At 36.8% G+C, this 12814-nt stretch overlaps 1 protein-coding gene across 4 annotated transcripts in view; it reads right to left on the reverse strand.

Annotated features, from left to right (window-relative positions):
• LOC127416672 (src substrate cortactin-like) overlaps positions 1–12814 on the reverse strand; it is a 54839-nt gene that overhangs the window by 13921 nt on the left and 28104 nt on the right. For 3 of the 4 annotated variants that reach the window (XM_051656155.1, XM_051656152.1, XM_051656154.1), the window contains exons 5-12: positions 8996–9106; positions 8859–8913; positions 6147–6257; positions 5893–6003; positions 5422–5532; positions 4934–4989; positions 4594–4663; positions 4268–4416 (exon numbers count right to left, since the gene is read on the reverse strand). In XM_051656155.1, coding sequence (XP_051512115.1) covers positions 4268–4416; positions 4594–4663; positions 4934–4989; positions 5422–5532; positions 5893–6003; positions 6147–6257; positions 8859–8913; positions 8996–9106 — 774 coding nt within the window. The remainder of the gene's footprint in view (positions 1–4267; positions 4417–4593; positions 4664–4933; positions 4990–5421; positions 5533–5892; positions 6004–6146; positions 6258–8858; positions 8914–8995; positions 9107–12814) is intronic. The other variant, XM_051656156.1, reaches the window with a different exon arrangement.

The raw sequence follows: 12814 nt of genomic DNA on the forward strand, positions 1-12814 counted from the left end.
GGAACAGTGATGTTTTTCAATTGCAACTCTAAGAATCTTCAGAGAAATAAATAGAATGCCTGAAGAAGCAGGCATAAAGATTTGCAAGCCACAACAGTGTGCTGGGGTTTATTTGATTTTTTCCACTTTACTGTGAAGGCACCTGCCCATAAAATAGGTACATTTTATACATATTTATTTATACATTTATTTATTTGTTTAACAGCATTAACAATGCATAAATAACTGAACGTGATTTGTCGATGACTATACTGAATTATGAAACATAAATCATAGAGCTCATATCAATTAAAGGAAACTGTCCAACCAGTCACATTAGAGGGCATTAATTTAGTTTTTTAAATAGAAAATCAAACAAACTGCGTTTTAACTTTTCCTTGCCAAGCACTTCAGCAAGAAAAACTATATAAAATGAATAAAGCAGAGAATAAACTTTGAAGGAATAAATGTAAGCATCAATGAAACGTTTTTTAAATATTAAATAGTGTATTCAGAAAGTATTCAGACCCCTTCATTTTTTTCAAGATTTTTTGTTGCAGCCTTATGCTAAAATGTTTTAAATAATTTTTTTTTCCCACATCAATCCATACTCCATAACCCATAATGACAAAGCAAAAACCAGATTTTTGATAACTTTGCACATTTATTAAAAAGAAAAAACTGAAATATCACATTGACATAAGTATTCAGACCCTTAACTCAGTACTTAGTTGAAGCACCTTTGGCAGCAATTACAGCCTCAAGTCTTTTTGGGTATGATGCAACAAGCTTTGCTTACCTGGATTTGGGGATTTTCTGCCATTCTTCTCTGCAGATCCTCTAATGATCTGTCAGGTTGGATGGGGACCGTCAGTGGACAGCCATTTTCAGGTCTCTCCAGAGATGTTTGATTGGGTTCAAGTCTGGGCTTTGGCTGGAGTATTGCAGTGATGGTTGTCCTTCTGCAAGTTTCTCCCATCTCCACACATGATCTCTGGAGCTCAACCAGAGTGACCATCGGATTCTTGGTCGCCTCTTTTACCAAGGCCCTTCTCCCCCGATTGCTCAGTTTGGCCGGGAGCCAGCTCTAGAAAGAATCCTAGAAGTTCCAAATGTCTTCCATTTAAGAATTATGGAGGCCGCTGTGCTCTTGGGAACCTTCAACGCAGCCGACATGTTTTGTAGCCTTCCCCAGATCTGTGACCTTGATACAATCCTGTCTCTGAGCTCTGCAGGCAGTTCCTTTGACCTCATGGCTTGGTTTTTACTCTGATATGCATTTTCAGCTGTGAGACCTTATATAAACAGGTGTGTGCCTTTCCAAATCATGTCCAATCAATTGAATTTGCCACAGATGGACTCCAATCGAAGTGTTGATACATCTCAAAGATGATCCAGAGAAATGGGATGCACCTGAGCTAAATTTCAAATGTCATAGCAAAGGGTCTGAATACTTATGTCAATGTGATATTTCCGTTTTTTTCTTCTTTTTTCGATTAACACTTTTTACTGACTCTAACACATGAAACAGAAAAACAAAACATATACAGTATGTACATAATCAACTTTTAAACCCCATTATTCCCTTTCCCCCTCCCAATCATCATCCCCACCCTGACCCCCAACAAACATCCATGTGGTCAAAGCTAAAATACAAAACACAAAGAAAAAAAAAAAATCCAAAAAGGTCAAATACCTGCCCCACTTCCTATTAAATACCCCCAGGTTGCCTAGCAACATTTCTTCAAATGCTGCCACCCTGCCCATCTCTGTGCACCACTCCCAAAATGAGGGCGCTCCATACCACCTCCATCCCCTAAGGATAATCTGTCTGCCGATCATAACACTGGCTAGAACCCAATTTCTTATATATTTATCCCCTATATTAATGACCAGCCCATCGCCTAAAATACAGAGTCTGGGGCAAAATGAAATTTGAGTGCCCAATACATCAAATATAAAATTCTGAACCCTCAACCAAAATTCTTGGATCTTAACACACCACCACAAAACATGGGTTGTGCCCCATCTTCTGACTGGCATCGCCAGCAGGTGGGTGTGTCTTTAAGACCCAACCTATACAAACTAGAGGGGGTACAGTAGAATCTATGTAAAATCTTAAATTGCATAAGGCGCACCCTTGCATCTCTACATGCAGACTTGACGTTTTTTTAGAATCGTAGCCCACACTCCCTCCTCCAATACAAAGTTTAAATCTTTCTCCCATAATCTCTTGAAAGAAGTTGAAGCTCCATCCCCCAGACTCTGAATTAGCAGGTAGTAATTCACTGATGCCTCATGACCTTTTCCAAAATAAGTAATCACCACTCCCAGAGTGTCTGCCACTTTAGGGGGGTGAATGCTACTCCCAAAAATAGTACAGAGCAGGTGGCGCAGCTGTAAATACCTAAAGAATTGAGACCTGGGAATCCCAAAATGTTGAACCATATTTTCAAAGGATCTCAACACTCCACCCTCATATAGGTCACTGAGCATATTAATCTCATAACCTCACAGTCCACTCTGACCAGCAGAAAGGGGACTTATTAATACATCATTTTGGGTTCAGCCATAAGCTCGAAGCAACATTTAAATAAATGTCTGAATTAAACACTCTGGACACTTTTGTCCATACCGCATGCAAATGCAAGATAACGGGGTGTAACTTAACTTCTCCGGTTATTTTGATAGCAAGGCTTTGCAATGGTGAGATGGGGGCAACAACTTTCTGTTCAATACAAAACCAGGGAGGGGCTCTCTCAAGTGAAATCAACCAATGGACCAAATGTCTGAGACTGAATGCATAATTATAAAACAAAATCTTGGGTAGGCCTAGCACACCTTTGTCAAACGGCCTATGTAACATACTGAAGTGTAATCTGGGACATTTACCATTCCAAATGAAGGACTTCGCTATGCTATCAAATTACTTGAAATAAGAGAGGGGGACATCTATAGGGAGAGATTGTTGCAGGTAGTTGAATTTTGGAATACAATTCATTTTAATAACATTAACCTTCCCAATCATAGATAAATGTAATGAAGCCCACCTACCCACATCGCTCGAAAATCTTTTTATTAAGGGGTCAAAATTAACTAACTAAATCACACAAATTTGCTGGGAATAAAATACCCAAATACTTAATGCCCTGTTTGGGCCACTGGAAGGCTGGAAAGCCGTTACTGGACAGTACGCTGTCAGAGCCAAAGCTTCAGATATAGACCAATTAACTCTGTACCTGAGAATTTAGAGAAGGAATTAATAATTCTGTGGAGGCAAGGCAGAGATCTAGTAGGGTCGGAGACGAATAATAAAATATCATCTGCGTAAAGCAGAAGCTTATGCACCACACCTCCCGCCACCACCCCTAGAAAATCATCCTCCCTTCTTACTGCGCTGTTAACGGTTACAGGGCAAGACAGAACAATAAGGGGGAAAGAGGGCAACCCTGCCAGGTGCCCCTATCCAGAAATAATCTGAAATTAATCCATTCTTTTGAACCTCCATAATTTAATCCACCCAATAAAAGTATTCTCGAATCCGTACATTTCCAAAATCTTAAAAAGATAATCCCATTCTACCATATCAAATGCTTTTTCGGCGTCAAGCAAGATGGCAGCGACCGGAGTCTGATCGTTCGCCACTGCCTACATGATATTAATGAAACATTAATGTTTTCAGAAGAGTTTCAGTTTTTTTTCTTTTTAATAAATTTGTGAATTGTGATCATATGGGTCAAAATTTATCCGTTAAGACAATGGAAGGAACAATTTGTTCTAAATAGTTATTTCTCTTACACAATTATCTACAAATATATATATATATATATATATATATATATATATATATATATATATCTATATATATATATATATATTTTGTTTTTTTTTTATTTATTTATTTTTTTTTTGATGGCCTTGACAAAGTCACAAAGTTGGTTCTACCTGTGTTGGGTCAGAAATTACCCTAAGACAACAGGAGGGTTAAAGGTGCTGTAAGCGATTTTATCATGGAAAAGTATGCAAAAAATGTTCCTACTCCCCTAAATAAATTAATGAAATAAGTGATGTACTCCCAGTCTCTGTGACAGCTGAAAACTCCAAAAATTGAGGTTTTGGAGTTTTGGAATGAGGGGGCATGGCTAATTCAATGGCTCAGTCACGTGAAAGCTTCAGAACGCTAAAATCGCTTACAGCACCTTTAAGTAAATAAATAAATGTAAATAATTTCATTAAAGGTGTCACCGGGTTTGTGATTGAATGTTATGTTATGACAAAAAACTAGCACCTTCTGCCTTCTGCGTGCTGCCTCCTGCTCCTGATTCTCCTTGGCCTGTCGTCTAGCACGCTCCTCCTCGGCTCTCTTTTTATCCTCCTCCTCTTTCTGTTTTGCAATGTTCTCAAACCGAGCCTTAATACTGCCAGCATTGCTGCCAGCTAAACACCCAACATTCATGAGTTACAAAGCATTATAAACCTATATAAACTATGTGCCAGCTAAAGAAAAAATGAATGAATTAAAGCATTATCAACAATGTAATAGTGCCAGCTAAACACAACACATTTATGAGTTATAAAGCATTATAGCTGATTCTACAGCATTATTATTCTGACCTGCTTCAACGGGTTTGGTCTTCTGATATGCAGCACTTGGTTTCTCCACCTCCTCAAACGTGCTGGCGCTCTGACAACAGTATCACAAACATCATGCTATAGTAAAAATCACTGACAAGAACCGTGATACATTTTAAAACATCTGTCAAGTAGATCCAAAAATAATATTTTAATGCACACAGACATAATAATGTTCAACGTTTTGATCATGGCATGTATGGCACATTGAAATTGCATGCTTATAAAGACCACAATTAAATAGGGACATAAATGTAACATTTACTCATTTATATTTTAACTATAATGATTTGATTAACTGCTTGACAATGAAATAATGTACCATGTCCATTCGGTCCTTCTGCACACCATACTTCCCTCCAAATCCTTTAGAATAATCTACATTGATGGAGAACAACAAAATTACTAAAGTGGATACAAAGTTTCTTCGCAGTTTTGTGTTTGTTGAGAGGCTGACCATATACCATCTGTAAGGACATAAAGCATGACATTAACACAAGAAACAGAGAGCAAACTCATGGGAAGCTGAATTACAGTAATCCACTGCAGTCAGATTCCTTGAGCAGTAAAAATACTGTACTTTTAGGAGAAGTTCTGCATTGAATGCCGAATTCTGAATTACCAGCAAAAGCTGATTTTGGTTTCAAAACAGACAAATAACACTGTGCTCCTGCTCAAATACTAATTGGCAACTATGCACACTGTATTTGTCTATAATGTAAAGTGAACTGACATTTCATAAGAGTTCATACGTCTGCAATACTCTTCATTACATGGAACCAGTGATGTTGTAAGTGTGTGTGTTTTCACCTTTCTGTGACTCATGCAGCTGCAGTTTCTCCTGGTGGTCCCACCCTAATGCAGATTTATCCTGACGATCCGTCTGAACGCCAAATTTCCCCCCAAATCCCTTGACATAATCTGACATACACCAAAGACAACAACATATTATTGTCAGAAAAGGACATTGACTGAAATTATACATAATTCAACAAAGGTATACACTGACAGTATTGAAATGCTACTCCTGTACTAGAAGAGCATCTCCATTTCAACAAAGCTTAAAGGCACCAAACCATAACAACTGAGAATACAGTATATTAATAATAATGTGAGGCCTATTGTTTAATCATACTGACATCATCTAGCAACAAATCAGGAAACCCGTAATTTCTGTTCTTAAGAAAACACTGACAACTCATGAATGTATTCAAACTGTCAAACTGAGCTGCTGAAAACAGTCTTGGCCTGTAAGACACAGAAGAGACGTGTGTGACAAACCTTTCTGTGACTCATGTTTTTCAGTCTTGCCCTGATACTCAAATCCCACAGCACTCTTGTCAACTTTATCAGTCTCCACTCCAAACTTGCCGCCAAACCCCTTGGCATAATCTGAGAGGGGTTGAAAACATCTTAACAGATCAAACCAAACCACATCATACAAGGATTGTTAGTATTAACAATAACATCACTAACACATGAACACAGGCATCTGATCATTAAATGTTTGTCTGTGGGTGGGACCAGTAACGAACCTTTCTGCGACTCGTGTTTTTCAGTTTTACCCAGGTAATCGAAGCCAACAGCGCTCTGATCCACGCGATCTGCCTGCACGCCGTAGCGGCCGCCAAACCCAGTGGCGTAGTCTTGCAGGGTCATAGAATGCAGCAGAACAGCACAGAGGAGGATAGGGTGCATGTTGGGAAAAACAGAATAATCACATGAGCTGTGACAGAAGAGATGCTGAAGATCTTTCTGCCAATAACCCTCTACATGTAAAAACAATGAACATTACTGTCAATTCCCATGGCACTCATGCCAACTTTATTAGTCTCCAAACCCAGTGACATAGTCTACACACACACACACACACACACACACATATTAGGGCTGAAAAATTGAACGCGTTAATTTCTGCGCTAAATGTGTTTTGTTTAATGTGTTAAAAAAAATTAACCCAAATAACGCAGTCCTTTTTTTTAATTCTTGAAACTTCAAGCAATGGGAGAAAGGTGTCTCGAGTTGTTCCTGGCAAGCTACTCAGCCTCCAGGCTCCAGATGGTAAGGAAAAGGGAGGGGGTGGGGTTAGGGCATCTGCTGCCTGCCAGGAAAAAACCCAGGCACTTTTGTACAATGGGTAAAACTTCACCAATGTTTTTCCCCCTTTCTGTGGCTAACACTGGCATATATACATTTTCAGGAGGTGCACGCTTGACTCAACTGCACATCCTAGCACAGAAACTGATTGCGTGGAGCAGTGCACGTTATTCATTACTTGCGACGCATGTCCCAGGCATAACAAACACGGGAGCGGATTTATTGTATGGAGAATGGAGACTTCACCCAGTGAACCAGGCATGCAAGAGATACAGGCAAGCTGACTTATCTCTTTGCATCGCATGAAAACGCTCTCACTTTCATCTGAACCACTGTCAAAAGTGAAACTGCGTGAGAGGGATCCAGCGAGTGCGTGATACGATAGTGACTGAGAATGACCTGTCCGTTCAGCAAACTGCAGACAGGTATACTTGTAGAGACTGAATGGCAGCCAGAGAAAATACTAGTTGAGATTTGAAACTTCAGCTAATTAAATTTCAGCATTCAATATGTTTTATATCTGCATGTATAGGGTCTAATAATGAATTGGCAATGTACACTTAAGTTTGTCTTACCATAAAAGTTTGATATGAATTGAATATACCCATTTGATACTATTATAAAAAAACAGCAGAAGATTTTGTCCAACTTTTAATTACAACATGTTCACTTATTTTATGGCATGCATACTTGTATCAAAGATTAATACCTGTAAAAATGTGTCTAACTATCCACAAAAAAAAAAAAAAAAAAAGGTAGATATTTAAATAATTAAAATGATGACTGACCAATTTCTTGAAAGTTATTTGAGACAAAGTATAAAGTAAATATATATGATGATTTTTTAAAATGTTTGTTGTAATGTATTATGTACCATAATTTAATCACGATTAATCACAGAAAACTGTGCGATTAATTAGTTCACATTTTTTAATCAATTCACCGTCCTAATACATATACAGGTGCATCTCAATAAATTAGAATGTCGTGGAAAAGTTCATTTATTTCAGTAATTCAACTCAAATTGTGAAACTCATGTATTAAATAAATTCAATGCACACAGACTGAAGTAGTTTAAGTCTTTGGTTCTTTTAATTGTGATGATTTTGGCTCACATTTAACAAAAAAACCACCAATTCACTATCTACCACATCTATGGCAAGTGCTACAGGAAGTGTGGGGCGAAATGTCACCTGAGTATCTGGACAATCTGACAGCTAGAATGTCAAGGATCTACAAAGCTGTCATTGCTGCACGTGGAGGATTTTTTGATGAGAACTCTTTGAAGTAGTTTAAGAAGTTCTGAACACTTTTTTCAAATTGTAATAGTAATTTTTCATGTTATTAATGTCCTGACTATACACTGTGATCAGTTGAATGCCACTTTGGTGAATAAAAGTACCAATTAATAAAAGTACCAATTTCTTTCCATAAGAGCAAAATCTGTACATTATTCCAAACTACTGACCCCAGTGTGTGTGTGTGTGTATATATAGACTACGGCACTGGCTACGGCATATAGACTACGGCATTTTTAAAATGGTTATTTTATCTATTCTGCTTTTAGTGTATCAGTAGGAAATATCACTTTTAGATTTCAACATTTCATTTGCAAATATAATTGAATAAAGGAAGAATAAGGAGCCCTACAACAGATGGTATGGCCCCCACAGAGCCTGTGCCCAGCTGTAACTAGGAGAATTGGTGCTGTTTTGAAGGCAAAGGTTGTAACACCAAATATTGATTTAGCTTTTCTAAACTGATTTAGTTCACTAGACTTTGCATGACGTTAATAAATGAAAACTATTTATGGCATTAGTTTTGAAGACATCCTAAATATGCAAAAATTTTCACAAGTGCCTAAAACTGTTGCACAGTACTATACTGTATATAAATGATGTTCATGAGTGGAAATTGAGTGTATGATGCACCTCTTTTCTATTGAGTGCATGTGCATATGCATGCGTGTGTGTGTGTGTGTGTGTGTATGTATGTGCTGAAGTGACACACTGACAAATTATCTCACACACATTTGAAAAAAACTATAAATAAAACAGTGACACATACTTCCATGTCAGAATGCTGTTGTTTCAACAGGTTTGTGAGGCAGTTAATGAAAGCTGTTTTACAGTAAAGAAAGAAAGATTCACCTTTTTGCGAGGCATGTTTCTCTGTTTTTCCAGCGTACTCGAAGCCCACGGCAGACTGCAGGAAACACATGTTACTGAGAACATTGTGACACTGAGCAGAAACATTAAATTAAAGACCTAAGGATCTAATGATTTACCTGGTCAACACGATCGGCTTCCACTCCAAATTTCCCTCCAAACCCCTTCGATGTGTCGGTCTGAGAGCAATGCTTAGACAATTTACTTTGATACTCATGACCCACAGCAGACTGCAGGGAGAAATACATAACACATAGTTCAATCCACATTAAGTGTAGATAAGAAAAGCAGAATGGTTTTAACCAACTAAATCTAGGTGTGGAATACAGAAGTCAGAGCGAAAGATTTGCAGCTGTAATCTCAATGATCACAACTCAAACAAAGTAATGAACAAATGCACAGAATACCTCTGTAAATTTCATATGTTTTTCTGCTTCCCCATTGCGGGACAATGAGAGATTAAATAATTACTTTAGTGAAAGTTTCATTCCAGTTCCACAACTTCTCTCAGATACATCTAAGCCATGGTGAAATACGTATGCATGCAATTAATGAAGTATTTTAAAAACTTGCAGCTGCTTTTACCATAAAGGAATTTTACCCACAAGAATTTTTAACATCCAGAAACCCAACAAAACTCTTTATGTCTTACTGTTCATGACTTTACAGAAGTTTTGCCCACAAATGTTGATGGTAGGGATGGGATGATGTGGTTCTCACGATTCCGTTTGATATACGATATGATGTCCACGATTCGATATTATCTCAATTCAATATGATAACACATAAATGACAATGTGTGGCAGAAAACTTTTTATTTTTTGAAAAATATTTGCGCAAAATGCACATTATAATTTCTCATCAAAATATTTTTTTATACACAATATAAATGCTCAAAGTTTAAATAATGAGTTTCTCACTTACCCTTCACTATAAGAAAAGATCACAAACAAATGAGCCTTCAAAAATAGTGGGCTACATTTATGCTGATCAGCTGCAGAACAAGCAATAGAACTGAACATGTCCTGAAAAAATATGTGAAATTGATATTTATTTTTTTAAATAATTTGTTTGTCTTGATTATTATAATCACATTTTAATGTTTTAAAAATAAAAAAATTCTACTTTCTATCAATTAATAATATTTCTTGAAATTGAAAATACAATAATATTTCTGTTAAAGCTGTCAATGCTTGTCATCCGTGCTATTTGTGATTAAAATTAATGTTTCATTTTACTTTTTTAACTGACTGTAAGGAGCAGAGATGATATTAAAAGACACATTATTCAATGAAAGTGGAGAGCGGGATTTCATCTTTGGACACTATTACACAGAAGAAATGGTCCAATCTCAAGCACTTTTCAACAAAACGAGGTGATTTTTCAGGTAGTCCAGAACTTAATTCAAGCACTTTAAAGGAATAGTTCACCCAAAAATGAAAATTCTCTCATCATTTACTCACCCTCATGACATCCCAGATGTGTATGACTTTCTTTCTTCTGCTGAACACAAATGAAGATTTTCAGAAGAATATTTCAGCTCTGTAGGTCCATACAATGCAAGTGAATGGGTGCCAACAATTTGACGATATAAAAACACAAAGGCTAGAGATCAAACAATATTCATTTTTTAAAACCAATATGATACCGATTATTATTATGTTTACATATCCGATAACCAATATGCAGAACTGATTTTTTTTTATAAATGTTATTTTTTATTTCATATTTATTTTACAAAGAAAATATTCAGAGTCATTGCATGAATGTAATTTAAACCTTTAAAATGTAGTTTAAAATGTACAGAGTTGTTTAATAGTCTAAAGGAAAATAGCTCATTGGAATAAGTAAACATTCTCAGGAAAGTGAAAAAAAAAAAAAAAAAAGAAATGCATCACTGCGATTACAGAGTCCATCCCGAATGACATCAGAATTATTAATAATGTTTCGTCAGTCTCTAGATTATAGCAGCTGCCTCACGAAACACCTGCTGACAGAGCTGACATTTTTTGTTTTACAGTGAGCAGCGCATCTGCAGCTTATCCTGAAGCAAACGGCACGCAAATCTCATCAATGTTCTCATTGTCACCCAACACAATGCTATTTTATACACATTTATTGTGACACGAGTATTTTCCCCATGAATATGCGTTTAAGCAAAACCTTTACTCAAACGGTGTCGCGAGATAATTAATTTCCACAGAGCTATAATCATGTAGATCAGTGGTTCCCAACCCTGTGCCTGTGTCTCCACTAATGAGCTGATGAGTTGAATCAGGTGTGTTTGATTAGGGAGATATCCAAAATGTGTAGTGTTGGGAGGCCTGCAGGAACAGGGTTGTGAACCACTGACGTAGATGATTCATAGTGAAATAAAGTTTAATAGTAAATGTTAATATAATAAAGAGAATTTCAAACAAGTGGATATTGTTAAAAGCTATGCTGGCATAGGCTGGCCATTCTGGCATACGGCAGTCATTCCACTGAAACATGAGCATCAACCTGAACGGCACCTTTACAAGACTGATAAACACCCAACTGAGAAGTAAATTAAACCACCATATTTCCAACATGCACTCATTCCAGGCTCTTCGAGTTGATTAATGTGAAGTAATGTTACGTCTTTGGGACTTTGCAGGATTTGTCTTCATGTGAATTAGTCTCCGTTTCTTAGTGCTTAAAACTACACACCAAGCATTTGTCACACATCTCACTAGAACATGAATAGCTGTTACGTTTAATAAATTAAAGCAATACATTGCAAAAGCAAGTTACTTTATATGTGGACAATCCTCAGCATTGTTTCCTCTCACACGCGATGGTGGTCTTGAATGCAATTTCGGAAACTCCTGCTAGATGGCGCCAGTTATCAATGGATCCGATATTACAAAAATGATTTCCGATTAAAGAAAAATGCTTGAATATCAGAAAAAATATCGTAAAACCCGATGATCAATCAATCTCTAATAAAGGCATCATAAAAGTAATCCATACTCAGACTCCAGAGTTTTAATCCATATCTTCAGAAGTGATTTGATAGGTGTCAGTGAGAAACAGATCAATATTTCAGTCTATAAATTGTTCTCCTTGCTCAGTAGGGGGCGATATGCACAAAGAATGTCAATGTGAAAGTGGAAACTGACTGAGCAGGGAGGAGAATTTATAGTAAAAAAAGGACTTAAATATTGATCTGTTTCTCACCCACACCTATCATATAGCTTCTGCAGACATTGATTTAACCACTGGAGTCTTGTGGATTACTTTTATGCTGCCTAATGTGATTTTTGGAGCTTCAAAATGTTGGCACCCATTCACTTGCAATGTATGGACCAAAAGAGCGGAGAGATTCTTCTAAAAATCTTAATTTGAGTTCAGCAGATGAAAGAAAGTCATACACATCTGGGATGGCATGAGTAAATGATGAGAGAATTTTCATTTTTAGGTGAACTATTCCTTAAGCACTTAAGGACCTTGTGCGAACCCTGAAACAGTGTAGGAAAAAAGCACAGTAGGGTTCAAATCAAGCGGGTCATTTCATTTATGATCACATGGACAGAAAAAAATGTTTCAAATTTCGAAATATCAAGTTTTGCCTCAATATGGTTTGTAATTGTTTTGGTTCGCGATATATAGAAATTCAATATATAGTCCCATCCCTAGTTGATGGGCTATCTACATACACTCTAATTTAAAATGTTCTGCACAAAAAAAAAATATATAATAATAATAATTCTAGAACACTGAAAAAAAAAAAAAAGACAAAAAAAAAAAAGACAGAATATAGAAAAAAGGCTCTTTGAATAAATAGTTTTGTAAGAGCGAGTGATCATCAACTTCCCGTTTCAATTAACCAACCCTTGCATTGTGTTCGTTTTGTTCAAACACATTTTATGTTCCCTGTCAAAAAGGACCAACCCACTAAGATTGTTTATAAATCT

This window comes from Myxocyprinus asiaticus, chromosome 26, assembly GCF_019703515.2.
Source record: "Myxocyprinus asiaticus isolate MX2 ecotype Aquarium Trade chromosome 26, UBuf_Myxa_2, whole genome shotgun sequence".
In the NCBI taxonomy this organism is placed as follows: Eukaryota; Metazoa; Chordata; class Actinopteri; order Cypriniformes; family Catostomidae; genus Myxocyprinus; species Myxocyprinus asiaticus.